The sequence below is a fragment of the Saimiri boliviensis genome, chromosome 5 (assembly GCF_048565385.1).
Source record: "Saimiri boliviensis isolate mSaiBol1 chromosome 5, mSaiBol1.pri, whole genome shotgun sequence".
NCBI classification, from domain to species: domain Eukaryota; kingdom Metazoa; phylum Chordata; class Mammalia; order Primates; family Cebidae; genus Saimiri; species Saimiri boliviensis.
In genome coordinates this window covers 133,623,128-133,642,509 of record NC_133453.1, presented here as the reverse complement: position 1 = coordinate 133,642,509, position 19,382 = coordinate 133,623,128, and the positions used below count along the sequence as shown (strand labels likewise).

The 19,382-nt window shown below is 41.0% G+C and overlaps 1 protein-coding gene and 1 non-coding gene across 6 annotated transcripts in view; one reads left to right on the top strand and one right to left on the bottom strand.

Annotated features, from left to right (window-relative positions):
• Positions 1–19,382, bottom strand: part of FANCI (FA complementation group I) — a 96,016-nt gene that overhangs the window by 47,640 nt on the left and 28,994 nt on the right. For all 5 annotated transcript variants that reach the window (XM_074399999.1, XM_010349805.2, XM_074400001.1 and 2 more), the window contains exons 3-10: positions 16,413–16,485; positions 8,756–8,886; positions 7,848–8,004; positions 7,711–7,768; positions 5,433–5,474; positions 4,878–5,001; positions 4,345–4,430; positions 82–208 (exon numbers count right to left, since the gene is read on the bottom strand). In XM_074399999.1, the coding sequence (XP_074256100.1) occupies positions 82–208; positions 4,345–4,430; positions 4,878–5,001; positions 5,433–5,474; positions 7,711–7,768; positions 7,848–8,004; positions 8,756–8,886; positions 16,413–16,485 (798 nt within the window). The remainder of the gene's footprint in view (positions 1–81; positions 209–4,344; positions 4,431–4,877; positions 5,002–5,432; positions 5,475–7,710; positions 7,769–7,847; positions 8,005–8,755; positions 8,887–16,412; positions 16,486–19,382) is intronic.
• Positions 13,459–13,592, top strand: LOC120368248 (small nucleolar RNA SNORA51). The gene has a single exon (XR_005582438.1). It is a non-coding gene; the product is annotated as a small nucleolar RNA SNORA51 (small nucleolar RNA).

Sequence of the window (19,382 nt, the reverse complement as noted above, 5' to 3'; positions counted from 1 at the left end):
CATTAACTGGCATAAAAGCGACTTAAGTTCAAACATTTTCATTCAAAAGAGACTCAGATCACCTTACAAGTTTGTTGCTACCTTTAAGTGTTTCAAGAGTTCTCTGCCTAGTTCATAGTCCAATTTGATGGCAAACACAATGTGTAGAATAACGGTGCCTTCCACATGACGAAGTTCACCTGATGGCACAGTAACAACATCCAAGAGCCTAAAAGATTCAACGGAAAGGTATGAGCTTTAAGGTGCAGTGCCTCACACCTATAATCCCAGCACTTTGGGAGGCCGAGGCGGGCGGATCACTTGATCCCAGGAGTTCAAGACTAGCCTCTACTAAAAATACAAAAAAGTCAGCCCAGTGTGGTGGCAAACCTGTAGTCCTAGATACTTGGGAGGCTGAGGTGGGAGGACTACTTCAGGCCGAAGGTGGAGGCTGCAGTGAGCCAAGACTGCACCACTGCACTCCAGCCTAGGCGACAGAGTGAGACCCTGTCTCAACAACAACAACAACAAAAGGTATGAGCTATAGTTTTTGAGTGAGAGACAAGTGACAGGATGAATAAGTAGACCAACTCAATCTAAACTCTATAATCACTGCAGGCAGGTGTTAACTAGAAATTCTACTGCCCCATTCTCTGCTCCTGTCTGTCTGTCTGTCTGTCTGTCTGTCTATCTGAGACAGGGTCTCACTCTCTCACCCAGGCTGGAGTGCAATGGCATGATCATGGTTCACAGCAGCCTCAACCTCCCAGGCTCAAATGATCCTCCCACCTCAGCCTCCTCAGTAGCTGGGACTATAGGCATGAGCCATCATGCCCAGCTAATTTTTCTATTTTTTGGTAAAGATGGAGTCTCACTATATAGCCCAGCTGGTCTCAAACTCCTGGCCTCAAGTGATTCTCCTGCTTCAGCCTCCCAAAATGTTGGTATTAAAGGCAGGATTCAGTATGCCCAGACTCTGCTCCTTTTTACAACAAGATTTCATAAAAGAAATGCCTACAGTCATCATTTCTCTTTTTCTGTTTCACAATCTCTTCCCGGTATAATCCAGTTCAATCAGGCTTCTATCCTCTTTCTACCCTCACGCCGACAGTAACATCTGATTATTCCTGCAAGGGTCACAAATGACCTCCAAGTTGCCAAAAACCAATAAAGTCCCACCTTAATCAACATCTCAGATTTAACACAATTAACCACTTCTTTTTTTTTTTTTTTTTGAGACGGAGTTTCGCTCTTGTTACCTAGGCTGGGGTGCAATGGCACGATCTCGGCTCACCACAACCTCCGCCTCCTGGGTTCAAGCAATTCTCCTGCCTCAGCCTCCCGAGTAGCTGGGACTACAGGCGTGTGCCACCATGCCCAGCTAATTTTTGTATTTTTAGTAGAGACGGGGTTTCACCATGTTGACCAGGATGGTCTCGATCTCTTGACCTCGTGATCCACCCGTCTCGGCCTCCCAAAGTGCTGGGATTATAGGCGTGAGCCACTGCGCCCGGCCGACTTCTTTCTTAAAACATTTTCTTCTCTCAGCTTCCAGGGCATCATCACTGGCCTCTTCTCAATTTTTTTTTTTTTTTTTTTTTTTTTTAAGACAGGGTTTCACTCCCATTGCCAAGGCTGGAGTGCAATGGTGCAATCTCAGCTCACTGCAACCTCTGCCTCCTGAACTCAAGTGATTCTCCTGCCTCAGCCTTCCGAGTATGTGGGACTATAGCTGTGTGCCACTGCTCCTGGCTATTTTTATATCTTTTTGTAGAGACGGGGTTTTACCATGTTGCCCAGGCTGATCTTGAACTACTGAGCTCAAGCAATCTGCCCACCTGAGCCTCCCAAAGTACTTGACCTTTAAATGGTAGAACGCCTCTGAGCTCAGTCTTAGGTTTCTTTTTCTTCATGCTTTCCCTCAATAATCCCATCCAGTCTCTTGGCTTTAGTCCCTTCCAGTCTTATCCCCAGTTAAGACTTCTCCCTACAACTCCAGAGTACCTGCTTAATATCTTCTTATGAGACCCTAATACATATCTCAAACCCAATGTGGTCAAAAGTGAGCTCATTTTAAAAAGTGAGCTAATTATATTCTCCAAAATCTGATTCTCTGTCAGCTTATTCTAATTTAGGATCTAAGACCACCTTCTATGCTGAATGTGGCAGCTCGCTCCTGTAATTCCGGCACTTTGGGAGGCTGAGGCAGGATTGCCTGAAGCTAGGAGCTCAAGAGCAGCCTGGGCAACAAAGTGAGACCCTGTCTCTAGAAAAAAAAAGTTAAATTAGTCAGACTTGGGCTAGGTGGAATGGCTCACAACTGTAATACCAGCACTTGGGAGGCCTAGGGGGCAGATCATTTGAGGTCAGGAGTTCACGACCAGCCTGGCCAACATGGTGAAACCCCACCTCTACTACAAATACAAAAATTAGCCGTGCATGGTGGCACGCACCTGTAATCCCAACTACTAGGAAGGCTGAGGCCGGAGGATCACTTGAACCTGGGAGGCAGTTTGCAGTGACCTGAGATCATGCCACTGCACTCTAGCCTGGGCAACAAAGTGAGACTTCATCTCAAATTAAAAAAAGAAAAATTAGGCAGGCATGGTGGTGGGTGCCTGTAATCCCAGCTCTTTGGGAGGCTGATGCAGGAGAAGAACTTGATCTTGGGAGGCAGAGGTTGCAGTGAGCTAAAATTGCACCACTGTACTCCAGCCTGGGCAAGAGAGAGACTTCATCTCAAAAACAAAATTAGCCAGGCTTGGTGTCATGTGCCTAGAGTCCCAGCTACTTGGGAAGCTGAGGCTGCAGGATCACTTGAGCCCAGGAATTGGAGGCTGCAGTGAGCTATGATGGTGCCCACCTCTAATCAACTGCTCAAGCCAAACTAAATTCTCTGTTTCTTGATGTCCATACCCATAAAATAAAGGCAAAATAAGGTTGTAAGGTTTGAAGTGCTTAGAACAGCACCTCGCACAAAATGAACTCTCAACAAATGTTTGCTTAAAAAACAAAAACCCAGCTGGGCATGGTGATTCATGCCTGTAACCCCAGCACTTTGGGAGACCGAGGCGGGCGGATCACAAGATCAGGAGATCAAGACCATCCTGGCCAACATGGTGAAACCCCGTCTCTACTAACAAAATACCTAAAGAATTAGCTGGGCGTGATGGCGTACTCCTGTAGTCCCAGCTACTCAGGAGGCTGAGGCAGGAGAACTGCTTGAACCTAGGAGGCAGAGACTGCAGTGAGCCAAGATCATACCACCACACTACTGTTTGGGCGGCAGTGCGAGACTCTGTCTCTAAAAAAATAAATAAATAAATTAGCCGGGCGTGGTGGCACATTCCTGCAATCCCAGGTACTCAGGCAGCTGAGGCAGGAGAATTGCTTGAACCGAGGAGGTGGAGATTGTAGTAAGCTGAGATCATACCACTGCACTCCTGCCTGGGCAACAGAGAGACTCATCTCAAAGAAAAAGAAAAGAAAAAAAAGAAATCCTTGGCCAGGCACAGGGATCTGTAATCCCAGCACTTTGAGAGACCAAGGTGGGTGGATCACTTGAGGCCGGAGTTTGAGACCAGACTGGCCAACATGCAAACCCCGTCTTTACTACTAAAATTACAAAAATTAGCTGGGTGTATTGGTGTGCACCTGTAGTACCAGCTACTCAGGAGGCTGAGGCAGGACAATCACTGAAACCTGGGAGCTGGAGGATGCAGTGAGCCAAGATCACGCCACTGCATTCCAACCTGGGTGACGGAGCGATACTCTGTCTCAAAAACGAAAACCCCCAAATCATCTTTCTCAGACATGCCACACTTCTGCCTTTGTACTGTTTCCCTACCTATGTTCTCTAATCTATGTATTATAGATCTTATCATTCAGGTTTCAGTTAAAATAGCACATCTGAGAGAGGTTTTCCCTGACCCAATCTAAAGTAGCTGTACTGTCACTGTTAGATCATCCATTACCTGCATAGCACTTTTCACTATAATGTTTCTTGTTACTTATTTTCTGTTCTCTTCTCACTAAAATTCAAGCTCTATAAGAGCAGGGACACTGACTGGTTTAGCACCATAGTGCCAAGACTAAATAGTTCCTGGCAGAGAGTTGACACTTAATAAACAGGTTTTAAACTTGCAGCTTATAGGACAATTATTGCTATTTTCCTGGAAAGATGAAAATGAAAGAGCTGAGGAGGTCATGTTATTTTCTTTACTACTGAGCAGCCAGGAGAAGATTAGAAAAGTTTTGCGCTGAGATGAAGGTGGGGGGGAAAGAGAAGAAAATGAAGTAGCTAAAATGCACAATGAGAAGATGAATCTGTAAAAATGATCTTTATTTCGACACTGTATTACTCACTCATCACCACTCTGATCCTCATTGTGCTGCTTATCTACTGCATTGAAGAAGGCTATGATTCCTTCCAAAACACTTTTTCTGCTTCCCTGAAAACAATACAAAATTGGTAAGGTCTCCCAATTAAAAGCAAAATAACCAAGTTGAATTCAAAGTAGTTTTCGGCTTAAAGAATTCTCCAGTACAAATTTAAATAAATAATCTATGACCTAGAGTCAAACTAAGAATGTGTAGAACACTTTCACGTTGAAACAAGATTTGAAATACCTCTTACTGTAAGAATTTATGAGGCCGATAGTCTAACCTTTCTGAAGTATTTATCCCTTTTACCACCACAAAAAAAATGGGGTGCAATACAAGAGACAATGTATGTTTTCCTTGGATGAAAATCACGATCTTTTTACCACTATCCATGAAATGAAAGCATCTACATTCTGCTACGTTTGTTCTGCTATGTAGGCAAGGGTTTGAGTAAGTTGAATGGTCTTAACTGGTCATACCATCAGAACTAAGGAGAAACAATTTTCCGTTTGTACCTTTGAGGAGAGAACCAGAAGCTGATAGACCAAAGGTGGTATTTCTTGAAGATTCATCTTGGAAAACATGCTCAATGCTTTTTCCACCACAAATTCCACCTCTTCTGCACTCAGAGGGACATCCCTGTAGATCAAAGATTCTAAAGGCTATAGACAAGAGTCAAACTGCCTTGCTTTCAGAAATTCAATTCAGGGCTTTACAGTGGTTAAAATTCCATTAAACATATTTTAAGAAACAAAACTTGAGAGCAGAGAAACAGGTAATAGATTATTATAACTGTCCCTTTTGATTTTTCTCTAGTGAAGAACCTTTAAGGGAACAAATAACCTTACCTAAGCAAAGTCATCTCAGAAAAAAAACATAAAGTTACATGTCAAATAAATAAGTAAAGCCAAAAAGGAGGCAGGAGTGGGGAGGGAATCTGAAACAGAAAACATAAATAGTAATATTGTTGCAAGCAGGAGAGCATGATGTTTAGTTTGCTATGGTTTAATTTCTAGCAAGTAAGTTCACAAAGCAGGAAATACAAAAAAAAGGGGAAATATGATGCTTACTTGAACATGGAGGTGAGGTGGATTACGTGCTGCTGATCCCACCTGATTGAAGAAAATGACAAAGCTGATTTAATTTCAACTTATTTGGTTATAACTTTGTAAAATTAATCAGGACAAAAAAAAAAACAGGGTGATTTCAAGTTTACTTTTGTAATACTGAGAAACAAGATCAAAGAAATACCATTTAAAACAATGAAACAGCAGATGTTAGCCTATCCAACTCATGAAATCAAAATTCTGGTAATACCCAATGTTGGTGAGATTGTGGAAAACAAACACTCTTCACGTACTGTTTTAGGGAATGTATGACAAGCTGGGAGTACTTACCAACTTTAAAAAATGCACATCATCACAGATTTACCCAATTTCCTATTTGAAATATATGCCATATAAATGCTTGTAAAAGGTCATCTAGATATATAAATATGTTCTGGCCAGGTACAGTGGCTCATGCCTATATTCCCAATACTGTGGGAGGCCAAGGTAGGAAGATCACTTAAAGTCAGGAGTTCAAGACCAGCCTGGGCAATAAAGCAAGATTCCCAACTCTACTTAAATTAAAAAAAGACATTCATTGAAACACTCTTTGTAATAGCAAAAAACTACAAACAAACAGATAATCCAATAATTGTAGATTAGCCAAATAACAGATTACTACAAACCACTAAAAAGAATGATGTAGAGTTGTATATGCTGACATGGACAGTTGTATTAAATAAAAAATGCAAGGTATATTACAACATGTATTGAATAAAGTCGTATAATTAAAAACAAATAAATTGATAAATACATGCTTAAAATGATTTACGTAAGGGATCTTACGTAAGGAACCATAAATGCAATGATCTCTAGTTTAGATAATCCTGGGTATTTCCTTTGGTTTTTTTTAACAAACCCACATACAATCACAGTATTATATAACATAGTAATCTCTTTATTTTTTAGTTATATGAATTTATATAATGTATTATATAACGTAGTAATCATACAATCACTGTATTATATAACATAGTAATCTCTTTATTTTTTAGTTATATGAATTTATAAAGATGAAAAGAATTTTTCATCTATAATGTATACATTTCCCGTTTTTTTTTTTTTTTTTGAGACAGAGTCCTGCTCTGTTGCCCAGGCTGGAGTGTAACAGCTGGAGTGCAATGGCACGATCTCTGCTCACCTCAACCTCCGCCTCCTGGGTTCAAGCAATTCTCCTGCCTCAGCTTCCAGAATAGCTGAGATTACAGGCGCATACCACCATATCCAGCTAATTTTTTGTATTTTTAGTAGAGATAAGGTTTCACCATGTTGGCCAGGTCTCAAACTCCTGACCTCATGATCCACCTGCCTCGGCCTCCCAAAGTGCTGGGATTACAGGTGTGAACCACTGTGCCCGGCCTACATTTCACTTTTTTTTTGAGACGGAATTTCACTCTTGTTACCCGGGCTGGAGTGCAATGGCGCGATATCAGCTCACTGCAACCTCCGCCTCCTGGGTTCAAGCAATTCTCCTGCCTCAGCCTCCCGAGTAGCGGGGACTACAGGCGTGCGCCACCATGCCCCACTGATTTTTTGTATTTTTAGCAGAGACAGGGTTTCACCATGTTGACCAGGATAGTCTCAATCTCTTGACCTCGTGATCCACCCGCCTCAGCCTCCCAAAGTGCTGGGATTATAGGCATGAGCCACTGCACCAGGCCTACATTTTACTTTTAATAGGTATAAACGTCATGGAGTGGCTCTACCTCAACCTACATAGTTTACATGTGTCTATTACTGTGTGCTTATATTGGTCACAAGTTTCTGTGTTGAACATGTTCATATGTGAGGATTTTCTTGTATGTGAAGTCATTCTTTATTGTAGATTCCCAGAAATACAATTACTGGTTAAAGGATGTATCACTTGTATATTCTACTTCCTCAAAAAAACAAACAAAAAAAAGAATAGAAAAGATGCAGTAGCAAGTTGACTTCCCCAGCCTTCATGACCTTAAGACTCCAATAATGCTTAGACTGGAGCATTAAACACACTAAATTAACACGCTAAATTGCTGTACTAAGATACACAGTCAAGTAAATAAAACTATATGAACAGAATTAGAGGACAGAATAAAGTCATCTCTTTCTCAGTAATTCACTGCAGACTAAATAGTTTGATAGTGTCATATTAAAAAATAATAATAAAGGACTTAAAACCTTCACAGACATAAATTCCTGAAATAAAGTGTTTTTTTGGGCCACTTGTATTCCTAAGAAAGTTCTACATATTAGTGAGACTCACCTGCCAGAACACAAGGTGTTAATCAACTGCTTCTTATATTCTTCCCCACTCAGTACACCTAGAAATGCAAAATAGACTGAGCAATAAATTTGATTACATAAATAGAGAAAAAGCCACTAAAATTGGAAGAAAATTACCTTTTCCATAAGCCAGTTTTTCCTTTTTGGTTGCGAGGGCAGTGAGAATGATAGGCAGTAACTCCAAAGATTTTCCATTCACTAGGCTGCTGTCTCTGACAGCACTAATAAACTCATTGGCTAATTCAACCAATAACGGTGCTGGAAAATGGTGAGCCTAGAAGTTCATGGGAGAAAGGAAACCTCAAGCAGAAATCCAATGTTTGATATCTCTTTCTAAGAAATAAAGTCTTTTGCTGAAATACACAAATTGACTAAGATCCACCAGAACTGGTCCTGTAAGGGATTTATGGAATCATTTTGTTCTGTCTGGTACATACGTAGCTGTAATTGTGAAGAGCTTCAAAGATTTGAGTCCTCTGTCGGTTCCCTAACATTTTTAGACATGCCAACTCTTCAAAGATATATATGTCCATGGTACCAGAAATGTAATATATACATCTAGGTTGATTATAACCCATTCATCTGCCTTTTTTTGAGACAGGGTCTCACTCTGCTTCCCAGGCTGGAGTGCAGTGGCACAATCTCGGCTCACTGCAACCTCCGCTACCTTGGCTCAGGCAATCCTCCTGCCTCAGCCTCCCAAATAGCTGTGACCACAGACATGCATCACCAACCTGGCTAATTTGTTTCTTCCGTATTTTTGGTAGATGTGGTTTCCATGTTGCTCGGGCTGATCTCAAACTCCTGAGCACAAGTGATCCACCCACCTCCGCCTCAAAAAGTGCTAGGATTACAGGTGTGAGCCACCGTGCCCGGCCTACTTTTTTTTTTTTTTTTTTTTAGCAACAGCTCTTACTCATAAATAGGAACTATGCTAGGTTGGGCACGTAAGTTTTCCTTCCCTCAACAAATTACAAACCCCCAAAAATCTACCTCCAAATACAAGTTTTAGTTTGCCCTCTTACCTCCAGCATCAGTAATCCTATGATCTCAGATGCTGTTTCTTTCTGCAAGTCTCCTGATTCCACCAACTGGATACAGTAAGTGTATATCTTATGTCTCCTAAGTGTTCCAGCTTCCTCAGAGCAGGGTGAACCTGATTATTTTAAACAAGGGAAGAAGTCTTACAAGATTGACAGGTAAATAAGAAAACGTAAATGGAGGCCGGGTGCGGTGGCTCAAGCCTGTAATCCCAGCACTCTGGGAGGCTGAGGCGGGTGGATCACGAGGTCAAGAGATCGAGACCATCCTGGTCAACATGGTGAAACCCCGTCTCTACTAAAGATACAAAAAAATTAGCTGGGCATGGTGGCACGTGCCTGTAATCCCAGCTACTCAGGAGGCTGAGGCAGGAGAATTGCTTGAACCCAGGAGGCGGAGGTTGCGGTGAGCTGAGATCGCGCCATTGCACTCCAGCCTGGGTAACAAGAGTGAAACTCCGTCTCAAAAAAAAAAAAAAGAAAGAAAAGAAAATGTAAATGGATTAGACACTCTAATCTAAAAGCAAAGATTGGCAGAATTTTTTTTTTTTCCAGACGGAGTCTTGCTCTGTCACCCAGTTTGGAGTGCAGTGGCACAATCTCAGTTCACTCTAACCTCTAGTTCCTGGGTTCAAGAGATTCTCCTGCCTCAGCCTCCTGAGTAGCTAGGATTGCAGGCACCCACCACCATATCCAGCTAATTAATTCTTGCATTTTTAGTAGAGATGGGGTTCACCATGTTAGCCAGGCTGGTCTCGAACTCCTGACCTCAGGTGATTTGCCGCCCCAGCTTCCCAAGGTGTGGAATTACAGGTGTGAGCCACCACATCCTGCCAGAATTTTTTTTAAATCCTACTACATGTTGTTGAAGGACCACAGGAAATCTCACCCCAAAATATGGCTCCCTAATAAAAGTATTTTGAATTAAAAATCCTTAGAGTTCAACGAGCCCTGGAAGAGACATTCCCCTCTCTATATAAAGACAGGACTGGCCGGGCGCGGTGGCTCAAGCCTGTAATCCCAGCACTTTGGGAGGCTGAGGCGGGTGGATCACGAGGTCGAGAGATCAAGACCATCCTGGTCAACATGGTGAAACCCCGTCTCTACTAAAAATACAAAAAACTAGCTGGACGTGGTGGCGCGTGCCTGTAATCCCAGCTACTCAGGAGGCTGAGGCAGGAGAATTGCCTGAACCCAGGAGGTTGCGGTGAGCCGAGATCGCGCCATTGCACTCCAGCCTGGGTAACAAGAGCGAAACTCCGTCTCAAAAAAAAAAAATAAATAAAGACAGGACTGACCCACCAAGGAGAACAAGTATTCTTGCTTTCCTCCCTGTCATCTCATTAGCCATTATTGGAAAGAAAAATGTACCACATATTAACAGACACTTTTCCAAGATAATGACTATCCCCAAGGATCATTTAAATTCCAAAGAGAACTATTTACATGTTAATTTGTGTCCTGATCCAGTCAATCTTCCTAGTCACCACTTACTGCTCCTCAACAGAATTCCTCTTCTCCCTCTCCTATAACCTATTTTGCCAGGATACAAGTCCCCATTCTTTTTATAACTTTAAGATGGTATACAAGCTTCTGGACCCCATTGAGATACTGGGCAGTCACACTGCAATTCTCCCCATGCACACAGTTAAATAAATTTGTATGCCATTTCTCTTACTAACCTGCCTTACTGTGAGTTGATTTTTCAGTGCATCTCTGGGGTGCCAAGGGCCTTGCCCACCACACTGTCTACCAGAGACACAATTTAAATTCAAAGACACAAATAAGTGAAAGTTAAAAGGATGGAAAAAGATAACGCCATGTAAACAGTAACCAAAGAATGCCTGAATGGCTATACTAGTATCAGAAAAAGCAGGCTGTGAACACCAAGAGTTCAAGACCAGCCTGAGCAACATATTGAGACCCCCAACTCTACAAAAATAAAAAAATTAGCCAGACATGGTGGTGCATGCCTTAACTCCTAGCTACCTGGGGGGCTGAAGTGGGAGGACTGCTTGAGCCCCCGAGTTCAAGGTTACAGTGAGCAGACTGCACCACTGCACTCCGGTCTGGGTGATAGAACAAGACTCTTGTCTTAAAAAAAAAAAAAAGAAAAAAAAAAAGACTAAAATTGTCACTGAGACAAAGGAAGGATATTTTACAATGATAAGAAGATTAATCCTTCATTAGGACTTAATAATTATAAACATGTAGGCACTCAAAAGAGCTCCAAAATACACTAAACAAACACTAACAGAACTGAAGGAAAAAACAGACAATTTAACAATAATCATTAGAAACTTCCATGTCCCACTTTTAATAATGAATACAACAACAGACAGAAGATCAACAACTTCCATTGTTGTTCTGGAAAACTTGAACATCACTAGACCTAAAAGACATCTATAGAACACTCCATCCAACAACAGCAGAATACTCGAGTGCACATGGACCGTTCTCCAGGATAGACCACATATTAGGCTTTAAAACAATTCTGGATAAATTTAAAAGGACTGTAATCATACCATATATATTCTATTACTGCAGTGAAATGAAAGTAGAAACCAGTAACAAAAGGAAATCTGGGAGATTCATAAATGTGGAAATTAAGACAATCTTAACTAACCAATGGATCAAATAACTACAGGGAAATTAGAAAACACCTTGAGATGACCAAAAGCAAAAAACACAGCATGCCAAATGTTACCAGATGCAGCTAACGCAGTGCATAAAAAAAAATTTATTTTTATAAATGCCTTATATTAAAAAAGGAGAATTAAAGCAACAACTGTAAGGTCTTTTAGGCCAACTGATCGCACCATGAACAGCATAGTAATCTCTGTGACCTGCATATATACCCCAGATGAGTTTCTGGAAGAAAATTAACCCCTGTAACACCTAACTAACTTGGGACATTCTTCTATTGTTTCTTATTCCGGCCTCAATAGACAAGGCCATGGGACTTTGTAACCGACCTTGCTCAACCTCATGATTCCAGACCCTATGACCCCCCTAGGCTTGCAAAAAACTGCCCTGAACTGTAACTTACACTGCTTACTCCAAACCTGTAAAACCAACTCCTAACCCACCACCCTCCGCTGACTCTCTTTTTGGACTCAGCCCACCCACACGCAGGTGAATAAACAGCCATGTGCTCAGACAAAGCCAGTTTGGGGGGGGTCTCTTCATTCAGAGTACGTGTTTTAACAATGACCTAATCTACCATAAGAACCTATAAAACAACAATTAAACTAAACCCAAAGCTAGTAGAAGGAATATAAAGGTTAGAGTGGACCTACGTAAAACAGAGACTAACAACAGAGAAAAGCAAGGAAACCAAGAGTTGGTTCTTTAAAAAGATGAACAAAATTGAAAAATCTCGGCCAGGCGCAGTGGCTCCTGAGGTTAGGAGTATGAGACCAGCCCAAACAAAATGGTGAGAAACTCCATCTCTACTAAAAAATACAAAAATTAGCCAGGAGTGGTGGCACACACCTGTAACCTCAGCTACTCAGGAGGTTAAGGCAGGAGAATGCTTGAACCCTGGAGGCTGAGGTTGCAGTGAGCCAAGATTGCGCCATTGTACTCCAGGCTGGGCGACAAGAGCAAGACTCCGTCTCAAAAAAAAAAAAAAAAAGGAAAAAGAAAAATCTTTAGCTAGGCTGACAAAGAAAAGGAAAATGACTTAAATTACTAATAACATGAATGAAAGAGGGAAATTGCTACTAAGAGAAATAAAAAGGATTATAAAGAAATACAAAAAACAATTATAGAACAATAAATTAGATAATCTATATGAAATAGACATTTTTTTTTTTTTATTTTTAAGACAGAGTCTTGCTCTGTTGCCTAGACTAGAGGGCAGAGGAAAATTCTCGGCTCACTGCAACCTCTGCCTCTTGGGTTCAAGTGATTCTCATGGCTTAGCCTCCAGAGTAGCTGGAACTACAGGCATGCACCACCACACCTGGCTAATTTTTTGTATTTCTGGTAGAGACAGGGTTTCGCCATGTTGGCCAGGCTGGTCTCAAACTCCTGACCTCAAGTGATCCGTCTGCCTCAGCCTCCCAAAGTTCTGAGCTTACAGGTGAACTCCTGGCCTCAAGTGAGCCACCATGCCTGGCCTGAAACAGACAAATTTCTAAAATGACACAAATTATCAAAATCAACTCAAGAAGAAACAAAATTTCAACAGACCAGATAGAGATTGAATTAGTAATCAAAACAATTCACACAAAGGAAAACTCAGATGGCCTCAAGGGTGAATTCACTAAGCGTTTAAAAAAGAATTAACACCAATTCTTCACATTCTTCCAAAAAAACAGAAGATAAGGGAATACTTCCTAACTCATCTTATGAGGCCAATATTATCCTCAAACCAAAAGTAGACAAAGACATGAGAAAACTACAGATCATTAGCCCTTGTGAATACAAATGCAAAAAGCCTCAGCAAAATACTAGAATCCAGCATTTAAAAACGATTATACACCATGCAAAAAAGCAAAACTGAATCCAGCAACATTTTAAAAAGATTATATACCACAACTAAGCAGGATCAGTTTAATGTATGAAAATCAATAAAATACACCATATAAATGGAATAACAAATAAAGGATAAAGAATAAGTAAATAAATAGCATCAAAAATACACCACATGATCATCTCGGTAGATGCAGAAAAAGCACCTGAGGCTCCTGGTGCTTACCACTGGCTGTGTTCTTACACTGACTGCCTAGAAAGAGGAGACAGAGTAAACCTACCTCATACACACCTCCACCCAGGCCCTGTGCCTGCTCTGTATTGTGAATGAAGGGGGACACAAAGATGATGGGGCGGGGGGAAGCCTTTCAAAAACCCAATACTCTTTCATGATAAAACACTGAACAAACGAGGAATCAAAGGGAAGTTCCTCAACCTGACAAAGGGCACCTAGGAAAAATTACTGCTACCCAGGCACGGTGGCTCACGCCTGTAATCCCAGCAGTCTGGGAGACTGAGGTGGGCAGATCATCTGAGGTCAGGAGTCTGAGACCAGCCCGACCAATATGGAGAAACCCCATCTCTACTAAAAACACAAAAAAATTGGCCAGGCATAGTACTGCATGCCTGTAATCCCAGCTACTCAGGAGGCTGATGCAGGAGAATTGCTTGAACCTGGGAGGTGGAGGTTGCAGTGAGCCGAGATCCTACCATTGCACTCCAGCCTGGGCAACAAGAGCGAAACTCCATCCCCCACCAAGAAAAAAAAAGAAGAAAGAAAAACTACAGCTAACATCATACTCAATGGGAAGCTCTCTTCTAAGATCAGGAACAAGACAAGGGTGTCTACTTTCACCCCTTCCATTTGTACTGCTGGTTCCAATCAGGATAAATACGTAAAAATAAAAATAAAAGTTATCTAAACTGGAAAAGAAGTAAAACTATTCTCTCTTCACGGATGACATTATCTTGTATATAGAAAACCCTAAGGAATCCACAAAAATGAAACAATTAGAGCTACTAAGTACAGAAGGTTGCAGGATATGAGTTCCATATACAATAATTACAGTTCTTTGTGCTACCAATGAACTATTACAAGACTGAATTAAGAAAACAATTTTGTTTCAATAGCATTAAAAGGAATAAAGTACTTAGGAATACACTTAATAAAAGAAGCACAAGACCTGTACTCTGAAAAGCATAAAGTACTGTAAAACAAAATTAAACAGGATCTAAATAAATGGAAAGACATTACATGTTCATGGAATGTAAGACTTATCTTAAGATAGCAACACTTCCCAAATTCATATATAGATTCAACACTATCCCTACCAAAACCCCAGCCTCCTTTTTGCAGAAATCAACAAGCTTATTTTAAAATTTATAAGGAAATACAAAAGACCTACAACAGCCAAAACAATCCCAAAAGATAAAAACAAGTTTGAAGAATTCACACTTCCTGACTGCAAAACTGAATACAAAGCTATAGTAATCAAGACTGTGTGGCACTGAAATAAGGAGAGACGTACAGATCAAAGGAACAATACCAAAAGCCCAGATATAAACCTTCTCATTTATCTGCAATTGGTTTTTGATAAGGGTGCCAAATGGGGAAGGAATGAAGTTGGACCCCTACCTCATACCAAGTATAAAAACTAATTGAAAATGGATCAAATGAACTATATGTATGAGGTAAATCTATAAAATTTTTACTTTTGCTTTTTTTTTTTTTGAGACAGTGTCTCACTCTGTTGCTACAGCCTCAAGCTTCCTGGCTCAAGCGATCCTTCCGCTTCAGCATTCTGAGTAGCTAGGGCCACAAGCCCGTGCCACAATGCCCAGCTAATTTTTTAAATTTTTTGTAGAGATGGGGCCTGTTGCCCAGGCTGCTCTCAAACTCCACCTAGGCTCAAGCAATCCCCCCACCTCAGCCTCCCAAAGTGCTAAGATTACAAGCAAGAGCCACTGCACCTGGCCTTGTAAAACTTTTAGAAGAAAAGATAGGTATAAATCTTTGTGACATTGAATTAAGCAATGTTTTCTGAGATATGACAGCAAAAGCATAAACTATAACAAAATAGAGAGCCTAGACACCAGCAGTAAAATAAACTAAGTAATGATATATATTTCAACATAGAGGAACTTTTGTAACATCATGTTAAATGAAAGAAGTCGGTCACAAAGGACCAAATATAGGACAATTCCACTAAATGAAATGTCCAAAATAGACAAATCCGTTGAGATAAAAAGTAGATTCATGGTTTCTTAGGACTGGAATAAACAAGGTGTTTGAAGAGGTGACATCTTAAGAGATGCAAACCTTCTTTTAGGGGTAATGAAATTGTTTTAAAATCAGTTGTGGTAATGGATACACAACTCTGAATAGACTAAAAGCCATAGAATTGCTCTTTTACTTAGTAGTGTACATAGGGAGCTGCTATTGATCTTTCATTATTTCCTTTTCTCTGATATTTCTAGAAAATATTTAGCAAGTTTCCATACAGGTTGACTCAAGCAATCTTGAAAGTTCTTTCATGAATAGGAAGATGTGTTTTTGTACCCTTGCAGCAGAGATCTAATTAACTTGGGGGAAGAAAAATAAACCAAGTTAACATACCTAATTAAGAGTCCAAAGACACTTTTAATTTTTGCCTTGTACAACTTTATCCTATAAGAATTTATAAGACCACTGTGAGTCACAATCTGCAACAACTTAAACTAGTCCTTGTTCAAGACAAGAAAACAAGTATGTCAGAATCTCCACATAAAGAATCTCTACATAAGGCACCTTAAGATATCCCATTTCATTAAACCCCACAGGTCACTCGCTCCTTGTTAAGCACAGATTATGTATTAAACATTGCTGTTCTCTTCTCCACAATTTTAAAAGCACAAGTAAATCAAAGCAGATTTTATGAAAAGCACGTTCTGTAATTACAGGCCCCAAAATCAGCAATACAATCTCAGGTAGCCACTTCAGCTCCCTTCAGTAAAATTATTTAAGTCCACTAGTGAGGAAACTGCTGCTATAGTTGATTCTGTGGAATCCCGAAAACGTGGAAAATGTTCCAGTAGGGCTTCAAATAGTAAGAAACGTATCAAAACTAAACAAATCTAGCAAGGAACACAGGAGATAGATAGAAGTGACATTAATTATTATTACCTTTGAAGATGGCTCTCAGGAGTGATCCAGCAACTTTTCCTTTCACTGCTTGATTCTGAAGGAGATTAGTCAACTGCAAAGAAAGAAAGAAAAACTGTAAGTCTCTAGCAACACTCTTTAACCCAATGACCTAAACACTTAAAAAATACTCTTGTGTCAGGTTCAGATCATTCAAGGACTACAAACACCATTAAGTTTTAGACAGAGCAGGATACATCTTAATATGACCCTGGATTGTCAAGACTGAGATCTACTCATACTCATTCTTTTATTTTTTACTTTTTCATTTTTTTTGAGACCGAGTTTCGCTCTTGTTGCCCAGGGTGGAGCATAATGGCAGGATCTCAGCTCACTGCAACCTCTGCCTTCCAGGTTCAAGCCATTCTTCTGCCTCAGCCTCTCAAGCAGCTGGTATTAGAGGCACCTGCCACCACACCCAGCTAATTTTTATAATTTTAGTAGAGATGGGGTTTCACCATGTTGACCAGGCTAGTCTCCAACTCCTGACCTCCTGATCCACCTGCCTCGGCCTCCCAAGGTGTTGGGATTACAGGCGTGAGCCACTGCACCCAGCCTATTCATACTTATTCTATAAAGATTTGTGGAGTACTTAGCATAGTTGGGGACATACTTCAATCCAACAAACACTTCTTGAGCATGTTATTTTCTTTAGGCGTGCTATAAAGATGAACAAGACAGACATAGTAATTTGACTCAGAGTTTACAATAGAGCAGGAGGGGAAAGGATGACAGAAAAAAAAAAAATCAGAAAATAATTTGTAAAAGAACCAAATAAGAGGCTGAGATAGACAGTAAGTGAGGAAAGGAAAGAAACTTCATCTAGGGTAGTAAGGGGAATCTTCTCTGAAGCAGATGACATTTAAGTAGAGACTTAGAGGACAAGATTCTCCTGCCTCAGCCTCCTGAGTAGCTGGGATTACAGGCGTGTGCCACCGTGCCTAGCTAATTTTTTGTATTGTTAGTAGAGACGGTGTTTCACCATGTTGGCCAGGTCCTGACCTCAGGTGATCCACCCGCCTTGGCCTCCCAAAGTGCTGGGATTACAGGGGTGAGCCACGGCGCCCAGCAAGAAGGCACTAATTATTCAAAGGAGTTAGAGAGGGATATTCTAGATAGAAGTATGATCATGTGCAAAGGCCAAGAAGAAGCAAAGAGCTTGGCATATTTGAGGCCAAAGACTTTTAAAAAAAAAAAAAAAAAAAGATCAATATGGCTACAGAAGGGTAAAGAAAAGAGTAGCAGAAGATGAGTCTGAAGAGAAACAGAAAGGACCAGATTATGAAGACTCTTACAGGTCATGGTAGGATGTTTAGCTTTTGTCTAAGTGCAACAGAAGTTACTAAAGAGAAAATAAGGAAGTGAGATGATAGATTTTTAAAACATCGTCCTTGCTCCTAGTGTGGAGAATGAGTTATGGGGGTTTGTGAAAGGGGGTATCTGTTAGCAGACTGGTACTGTGTTTAAGAGAGAGATGATAGTGACCTAGACCAAAGTAATAGAGGCACTAAGAGTTGTGTCCTCCCCACACCCCCAAATTTCATATGCTGAAGTTCTAACCGCCCCCCCACCATGGTTCCGAATGTGACCTTATTTGGAAATTGGGTTCTTGTAGATATAATTAACTGAGGTCATTAGAATGCACCATTCAGTCACTAGTCCAATGACTGATGCCCTTAAAAAAGGGAACTCTGGACATAGAACATAAACAGGGAGAATGCCAGGTGAAGATGCAAGCAGAGCTCAGGTGATACACGCCAAGGAATGCCAAAGGTTACCAGCAACCCACCAGAAGCCAGGCGAGAGACACAGAACAAATTCTCACCGCCCTCAAAAGGAACCAATCCCAACAACACCTTGATCTTGGACTTCTAGTCTCCAGAACCATGAAACATTTAATTGATGCTACTTAAGCTAAGCAATTGGTGGTACTTTGTAGCCCTAGCACACTGATATAGGAGATGAAGAAAAGTAGATAGATCCAAGATAAATATTTGAGAACTAAGAATAGAAACTCCTCAGTTTGGAAGCGAAGTAAGGGGTAGTGATAAAGGAAAAGAAACTGAGGAAGACTCCCACATTTCTGGCTTAAGCAGCTAGCTGGGTGAATAGTGGCACCATCCATTTATGTGGTGAAAATTTGGGAGTAAGGAAGCATCTAAATCATCCTGAGAGCTTACTAAAACAAATTTCTGGGCTCTACCCACAGTTTATGATTCAGGTCTGCTGTGGGGCTCAGAACCACTACTCTGAGATATCCAGGTAGAAGTGCCAAGTATATGACAATGAAATACGCCAAGTGGAGCATCAGTGGAAACAGATGACACCATCCAGGAAAGAATATAAAGAGAAGAGAACACCAATAGTCAATCATTAAAAAGAGAAACAGCTGCCAGCAAAGACAATGGAGAAAGTGAGATCAGTAACACTGGAGGATAATCTAGAGAGCGAACTATCACAGAAACCAGGACTAATAAAACAATAAACTTCATCTCTTCCACAAGTACATGAGTCTGGTGTTTCTAGCTGGAGTCCATCTCTCCATTACATATATAATAAAAAAGCATCTGACTACTCTTGCCTATACATCCCAACAGAGTACTTGGTCCTAACCCTTAAAACAGCAGTTCTTAACCAGTGGTGACTTTTGTCCCGCAGGGGACACTGGGCAATGTCTAGAAACATTTCTGGTTGTCACAACGGGAAGGGTGCTGCTGGAATCCAGTGGTAAGAGATGCTACTAAACATTCTGCAGTGCACTGGACAGCCCACCACAACAAAGATTTATCCAAGCCAAAGCGTGAGCACTGCCAAGGCTGAGAAGCTGTTGTTGACTCTTTGAAATAGTTCAGTTTTAACAGAAAGCAGTGTGGCATAGGAGGGGGGAAAAAGCTGGATCCAGAATCAGAAGCCCTGGATGTAAATCCTAGCAATGCCATTTACTAGCTATAT